We start from the raw sequence: 8,140 nt of genomic DNA, 5'->3' as shown, positions 1-8,140 counted from the left end.
AATGGGATGAAGAATGAGATGAGGAATGGGATGAGGAATGGGATGAATGCCTCACAGGACTCAGACCTGCCTGCTTCTCAGGCCAGAAATGCAAGGTCTGGATAAAGCAGCACTTCAATGGAGCCAGACCCTCCCACTATCAGAGCCCAAGTCCCTGGAAACACCGTGAGACAGAACAGCTCAGCCCAGCTTCAGTTTACAAACTGCAGAAACAACGTAATGGATGCTGTTAAGCACAGTCCACTATTGTAAACATCAAATCAATCTGTTAAAAAGGTCCCAAATCTAACACAGAGGTAACAGTCTTAATGGCTGATTTATGAAAACATCATAAAAACCCTCACCAGCTCCTAAGTGTTCTTATTTAAACACATCCCTCTCACAGAGCCACATCTGGAGAGACCTCCCTGTGACAGTGATGCACAAAAATTATGGACAACAGCTCATGGAACTGCAGGAGTGGTCATAACCACTGGCTCTTGTCCTTGCCCAGCCTGACCCCTGTGCTGAGCTTCCTCTCTACAAACCTGTTCCTGCAGAAAAGACACGGAGGGGCTGGAGCGTGTCCAGGGAAGGGAATGGAGCTGGGGAAGGGGCTGGAGCAGCAGGAGCAGCTGAGGGAGCTGGGGGGGGCTCAGCCTGGAGAAAAGGAGGCTCAGGGGGGACCTTCTGGCTCTGCAACCCCCTGACAGGAGGGGGGAGCTGGGGGGGGTTGGGCTCTGCTCCCAGGGAATGAGGGACAGGAGGAGAGGGAACGGCCTCAAGCTGTGCCAGGGGAGGGTCAGGTTGGACATCAGGAGGAATTTCTTCCTGGAAAGAGTGGTCAGGCACTGGAAGGGGCTGCCCAAGGGGGTGGTGGAGTCCCCATCCCTGGAGGGATTTAAAAGCCCTGTGGATGTGGCACTTGGGGACATGGTCAGTAGTGGCCTTGGCAGTGCTGGGGGATGGTTGGACTCAATGACCTTAGAGGGCTTTTCCAACCTAAACAATTCCACAATTCTACACCTTGCTGGGTGCCTCAGTGCCCTGATTTCAGTTGGGACAGAGTTCATCTCTTTCCCAGTAGTTGGCACAGTGCTGTGGTTTGGATTTAGGATGTGGGTGATGCTGCTGACACCCCCATGTTTCAGCTGTTGCTGAGCAGGGCTCACACAAAGTCAAGGACTTTTCAGCTCCTTGTGCCTGTGGGGAGGCTGGAGGGAAGGGGAAGCTGGGAGGGGACAGCCAGGACAGCCAACCCCAACTGCCCAGAGGGAGATTCCATTCCATTCCATACGGATTCATACTCAGCACATAAACTGGGGGGGGGGAAGTTGGCCAGGGGCTACTGCTGGGAACTGGCATCGGGAGGCTGATGGTGAGCAACTGTTTGTTATTTGCATCACTTGTTTATCTGGGCCTTTATTTCTGATGGGGTTTGTTGTTTTCCTTTTAATTGCCATTATAACTATGATGATTATTTTATTTCAATTATTAAGCTGTCTCCATTTCAACCCAACTTTTACCCTTCTGGTTCCCTCCTGGTGCTCAGTTGCCAGTTGGGGTTAAACCACAACATTCAGCTTCAGGCAACCTGTGGATTTTTACAGTGGAGTTATGAAAATTTTCAAAGCAGAAAAGCACATAAACACCCCTCTAACCCCACATCAGCTCCTCTCACCTTCTTCATTCAGTGCCCTCTTTGTACTGTCCACCTCGTCCATTTTGGATCTTTCTTTATTTTTGCCTTCAATTCCCCTTTTTTTTCTTTCTTTAGCATCAGCAAGAACAACTTTTCTTTCTTTTTTTCAAGCCCACCCTAGTCTTGAAACCAGTTTTAAAATTACTAGATTTAAACTAGAAAGCAGAAGGGAGGCACGTGGGGGAGTGGGAGGGTCCACAAGAAGAGGGAGGTTATTTAAGCCTCAGCATTTCTGGGCAAGCTTGGATCATTGGGAAGCTTTTCCTAAGCAGGAAGGTTAAAATCTTGCTGCTCTTAAAATAAAAGCTGAGAGTCCCATCCCATCTCACACCAGCACCAGCTAAAACAATAAAGAGAAGCCACTTATCACAATCTCCAAAATAACACCGTGGAAGCTGAGGAATCCTCCTTGAGGAGCCTTCTGAGCTGGCTTTTCACTTCAGCCTTTCTTTCAATTTTTCATTCTCCTTTTTTATCCATCTACAGGCCTGGACCATAAACCAAAGCCAATCTCAGAGTTTACTCTCTGTTCTGTGCCACTTCCTTCTCCTTTTTTTGCCTTCTCTTTTTTTTTTCCCAGGAATGTAACCAACACCTGGATCTGATCCATTACCTCTCCAGTATTTATGGGCCAGAGTTTGGTGCCAAACCAAATCCTTGATGCTTCTGTGGTTTAACTGGGAGAAGGCAGAACTGTTGTTTAGTGACTTCATGGTTTTGCTTTCTGCTTCATCTCTCCTTTTAATAAAACGGAGAAAGAGCTGAATTGGGATTCAGAGATGATGTCCTTTTGTACTTTGTGTGGTTGGGATTCTGTGACCCCACTGATTTTGCCCAAGAGCTGATGAGACACCTGATAAATCACCTCCCTTTTCACCTCCTGAACCATCACCTGCAATATGCAGGTGCATTAGTGAACAAAAAGCTCACTAGTCATCAGGATGAGACATTTTTCAGGGAGCTCCTCTCCGGGGAACAAGCCCAAATGGAAGCTGGTTAGATTTAAAAAAAGATCTGTAATTCTCAGAAATCTTATTCATTATTAACAGAGCATTTCATAATACTGATGAGAATGTCAGAATTCAAATGCTTTAACTGTAAGATCACAAAAATATTTAACCTGAGTTAAATTTATCTTGATGTGCCTTTGGAGCTGCTCTTTGTTCCTTTCTCAAAGCAGTTAAAGTTGCAAACAAATCCATCTTGTTTTATTGTCAGCAGCATCTATTCTGCTTATCAGGCACTTAGGTGAATTTATTAACAAACCTATTTTTAACCCACGAACGCATAAATCTGTTGAAAGCGGCATCTTGATAAAAGCTCAGGAATCAAGAGGAAAAAACAGCAAAAAAAAGACTAAGAGGGAAAAGCTACATGCCAGGGACTCCCAGGAGGGGACAGGGCTCCTTTACATGTCATTTTTCATCGAATAAATCCACAAAATCTAAGTGAAGGCAACTGGTCCACACGGCATCAGAGCCGTGCACGTCAGCAGGGCAGGAGGATTTCCACAGCTCGCTGCTTCCCCTTTAAGCTGCTTTTCCAACATACCTGTGTCCCTGCTCGGGATGATCCCCTGACAATCCAGCAGGGAACAGAGTGTAGATCATCATGTTAACAAGAAGTGTGGCCCCATTTCACCTGAGGGGAGTGACAGCACTTGCCACACGGAAAACAGCCTTTCCTTTACTTCCCTCGGGAAACTGCTGCTCGTGGCAGAAAATGCTGCTTGGGTGAGTTTTGCAGAGTGGCAAGAAACGTCTGTAGGTCTGTTCTGCAGGATTTTGGTAAGACTGGTTATTTTCCCATGTTCTGCTGCATTCCAGCAGCAAAGCTCCCGAGCCCACGCCGGCGGCGCCGTGAGGTGCAAAGTTCCCCCGGAGCAGCACACGGTTCTCTGACCAGTTTTCTTTTCAGTAGCAGATTTTTGAACATTAACAGTTGGCTGCTTTTACACAGCGAGAGCCAAAAAATCCTGGAAGCTGTTCAGGGGTTACAGCCAGGTCAGGATTTTCACCAGCCATCCTGTTTTACATGGAGAGGATTCTGTGGCATCCAGGAGAAAGGGCTGACTTGCTCCTGCCTCTCCTCTTGGCTCCTCTCCTGCCCCCTTCCCCGCTGCTTTTCTTTTACAAATAAGAAATATCTGAAGGTAAAGATCTGGATTTTGTAACTTTTTTTTTCAGACTGAGCTTCCCTTTACCGTGGAGGATTAAAAATTTCAAAATCAGTCTGTTCTAACCCAAGTGATGCATTCATTAAATCCATGAAACAGTCCCTGTGCTGTGCAGATCAGAGGCAGGACACACTTGTTCTCTAATAACTGAATTATGTAAGAGGTGACATAGAAATGGACAGGAATAACTCCAAGAGGACAAGTCATCAGAGAAAACCTGACTGGTTAAAACTTAGTCTTTACTAAATCCAGATTACATCATCCAAACTCTGTCCACCTTGGTGGATAGTTAAGCTCTTAATACAGTTAATTTGGGGTCTGAAGAGCCATACACTGAATTAACTTTTACAAACTAATGCTGTATCTAGCAATAGAGATATGTAAAGTGAGTTTAACATGCACAGAATTTCTTTGGGATGGCACCCAGGGTGACTCCTGGGGTTGGTCCTGTGCAGAGCCAGGAGTTGGACTTGATGATCCTTGGGGGTCCCTCCCAACTCAGGGGATTCTGTGATTCTAAAAACATTTCACACAGAGAGAAGCAATTATACCTAACGGTGTAAGGATGGACTTCCTGCCTTGATTAGCTGCTTTCTGTCCTTTGACAACTCTCAAATGTTTTGCAAATAGCACATTCACCTTCTGGGACATGTTACAGCCTCAGTGGTTTTAAAACATGAAATCTGGTGGTGATTCAGCACTGTGAGAATTGGGGGTGATGCTGGTGGCAGCTCAGGACTGACAGGTGGCAAAGATCATGACAATGCCCCCAAAACCATATCTTTTATCAAGATGAGTAAGAAATACATTGGAGCTGCCTCTCATCAATATACACCTTCCTGGAGCCAATGGCTAATAGCTGAAATCCTTGATCTAGGAGAAACAGGAGGGACCATGACTCAGGAAACACAAAACACTGAAGGAAATAGCTGCTCTTCTTCTACACAGAAAATTGGCACAAAGCCACCAATAGTTTGGACAAGGAAACCTCCAATAGACTGGAAGTACCACGTGAAGCTGCTCCAACCAAAACCCCTTTGTCACAGTCATCCTCCCAGAGAACATGGGAAAGGGAGAGACACACGAGATCTGTACCCAACAAATGAGGAATGAACCGGAATGATCCCAGACCCTCCAGAAGCCACGGAGCTGATGTGCTCCCAAATGGAAGAGCAGAGCATGAGGTGGGTTTTGCTTCCCACAGGTGGAGAATTTGTCTCCTCCGCAGCGCAAACAATTCCAGGGAATTGTTGTCATGCAGGGAGCACCTTTCACACCTGTGCACACCCAATTCCCATCCCAGTGGGAGGGTAATGGCCAAACTGCACCCACCTCCCACAGGGAACAGCCTCCCCTTGCTCCCACTGACCTGACACCTGCAGGACACAGTGGGGATGCACAAAATCAGGCTTTGTGGAAAACCTCCTGGTTTTTTCACTGCTGGAAAGCCTGGCTGGAGAAGACCATTTTCCACCCAATTTGTTACAGCTGTTCAGCTTCTGTCAAACGCCAGGATAAGGTGTTGAAAATGTTATTGTCAAAATAAAGGGGGAGAGGAAACAAGGGAGGAAAGAAGCCCTTGTCTTCCTTTGAGCGCAAACACTGGCAGAGGAAAGCCTTGCTTTCTGAAAGCCTTGAAAAGTGCTTCCCCTACTCCACACCAGCTCATTTTTACATGACTTTTCCATCTGGGATGCATTAACACAGCCTTGGGATAAACCACCTTCTATTATTTCCAAGGTTTCCATGGGAAAATCTAAGTTCCCGACAGAAGAACCTCTAAGAGCGAATCTTCCTTGTGAAAGGTGAAACAAAATGTATCAGATCTAAAAATTAATTCCTACAAACCTACTGAACAGAGGGCAGGGTGGAGAGTCAGAGCAAAAGGATTCAACACCTCACCGTGTGAGCAACTGGGATGGTGCTGATGCTTCTCTGCCACCCAGGTGAAGCACAAAGGCCACCCAGAAGCCCCTCTGGCTTTCATATGGACAAGCAAGTCCAGATGAAACCAAACTGCAGCACTCAATGGTTTCACTGCCTCAGGTTGGCACCTGCCAACCCCCCTCGAGGCCGGTCCAGCCCAACACCAACACGCAGCACCCACAGACCTCGTCAGGAAGAGCAGCTGGAAAAGTAGAGAACACACTTTTTTTTTTTGCCAGTTCTGCTGCTCCACTTGAGGCTTTGCTCAGGTCTTAGACCCGAGTGACAGCTGAGCCAGAGGCTGGACCCAGCTGGGCTCCAACACCCACATCTACTCACCGTGGTGCTCCAGCCCAGCCCGGCTTTGCGGGGCGGCTGCGGGAGAAGGTGCAGCTCTGACAGTGGGACACGGTGAGCAGAGAACTGAGGGGGTGGGATCCTGCAGTGACTCTTCCCAGGATTCATTAACCTACTTTGGCAGCAGCTCAGAATAGCTCACCCATTTGCATTTTAAGATCACGCAGGCAGGAGCGCTGCAAGGGTTGCTGTGGCATCCAGGAGCTGAACTGAGCCCAGATTTCCTGATCAGCCAAGCAAAATATTAATCACTAGTGCAACAAACCTCCCAAAATTATCAACCTGCCTTTCTTCTTCTTTTTTTAAACACTACATAAACTGCTGGTAAAGTAAAATCTTCTTAAGCTGGAGAAATGCTCAATACACAACACATGGCAAGGACAACCAAGCGAGGACCATCCTGCCTGGTGTCACACAGACATCGACGTTCTTCCATTGTGCCTTTCCAGTTACTGAACAGAAATTAATCTGTGCATGTTATTTTCTCCAGATTCCTTACACTTACAACCCACAGATCACCCAAGGGAAAAACCTGCTAGAGCACCTGGTTATTTGTGCTGATTTAACCCAGCTCTGCCCAAGGCTTCCTCTTTCACCGTATAAATAAGATCCAAAAGTAAATTAATTGATGCAAAGTTAGCAACCTCTTACCTCCCAATTTTTACCAACTGCTATGCAGGGGTCCAGTTCACCTTGGTCACTGCAGTTATAACTTGAATAATGCAAACCCACCCCCCTAATTAGCAAATACAGGGGTATTACTTAAATAATATCTATTATTTAACTAGAGTGCTGCATCCAGCTCTGGGGTCCCAACATAGGAAGGATGTGGATCTGCTGGAGTGTGTCCAGAGGAGGCCATGGAGATGCCGAGAGGGCTGGAGCTCCTCTGCTATGGAGACAGGCTGGGAGAGCTGGGAGTGTTTGGCCTGGAGAAGGGAAGGCTCCAGAGAGACCTTAAAGCCCTTTCCAGGGGCTCAAGGAGAGCTGGAGAGGGACTTGGGACAAGGGCCTGGAGGGACAGGACAAGAGGGAATGGCTTCCCACTGCCAGAGAGCAGGGTTAGATGGGATACTGGGGAGAAATTGTTCCCTGTGAGGGTGGTGAGGGGCTGGAATGGAATTCCCAGAGAAGCTGTGGCTGCCCCATCCCTGGAAGTGTCCAAGGCCAGGCTGGACGGGGCTTGGAGCAACCTGGGCTAGCAGAAGTTTAGAAGGTTCTGTGGAAGCCCCTGGAACTGAATGATCTTGAAGGTCCCCCCCAAACCCAAACCCTCCTGGGATTCCACGGCTGCAACCCAACCCCGCCAGCCCATCCCAGCCCATCCCGTGGGGCCGAGCAGTGCACAGGGAGGGCTGGGGCCGGGCACTCACCGATGATGCCGCTGTCCCGGCTCTCCAGGGTGGAGGTGGGGCTGGTGACGGCTCCGTAGGTGCAGTCCTTGGCCGTGACACTGGTGCTGACGGGAGGGAGGGTGGAGCAGGGGCTGCTGGCGGGCGGCGAGGCCGTGCTGCTGGTCAGGGTGGAGCAGGGGCTGATGCGCTGCGTCACCGCCGAGCTCTGCAAGGGAGGGCACACGTCACTCCCACAGCCGGGCACTGTCAGGGGCCCTTCACGGCTCACACTGGGCTTGCTTCGTGTGGGGAAGGCAAAAAGTGCTTTACTGTCCAAAATGGGGCCACCCCCCACCTGTGGCAAACAGACACTGGGCTCGTTTTCTCCTTCAGAGATCCCAACTTCCACGTTCAACAGGAACCACGAAAAACACAGACAGTGGGATTTACCACAAGCTTGATTCCACACTTGATCAGGAATTTTTTAATTGAAAGTTTAAAAAAAAAAAAACAAAAGGCAAAATCCACGCTAGAGAGCTACATTCTGAGCCTCTGTTGGAAAAGATCTCCGGGTGGGAAGCACACGGTGGGATCTCACCTTTAAAAGACCATACCCAGGAAATCCCACAAAGACCTCTGGGCCATTTCCATCTGCTCAGAACCCTC

The 8,140-nt window shown here is 48.4% G+C and overlaps 1 protein-coding gene across 8 annotated transcripts in view; it reads right to left on the bottom strand.

Moving 5' to 3' along the window:
* The window catches only part of TANC2 (tetratricopeptide repeat, ankyrin repeat and coiled-coil containing 2), a 235,990-nt gene that overhangs the window by 89,512 nt on the left and 138,338 nt on the right, over positions 1 to 8,140 (bottom strand). For all 8 annotated transcript variants that reach the window (XM_027702319.1, XM_027702321.1, XM_027702323.1 and 5 more), the window contains one exon: positions 7,514 to 7,700. In XM_027702319.1, the coding sequence (XP_027558120.1) occupies positions 7,514 to 7,700 (187 nt within the window). The remainder of the gene's footprint in view (positions 1 to 7,513; positions 7,701 to 8,140) is intronic.

Source organism: Neopelma chrysocephalum, unplaced genomic scaffold, assembly GCF_003984885.1.
Source record: "Neopelma chrysocephalum unplaced genomic scaffold, ASM398488v2 Primary Assembly neopelma1_182, whole genome shotgun sequence".
Taxonomy (NCBI): domain Eukaryota; kingdom Metazoa; phylum Chordata; class Aves; order Passeriformes; family Pipridae; genus Neopelma; species Neopelma chrysocephalum.
The sequence above is the reverse complement of the archived record's forward strand: the minus strand, read 5'-3'. Positions and strand labels throughout refer to the sequence as shown.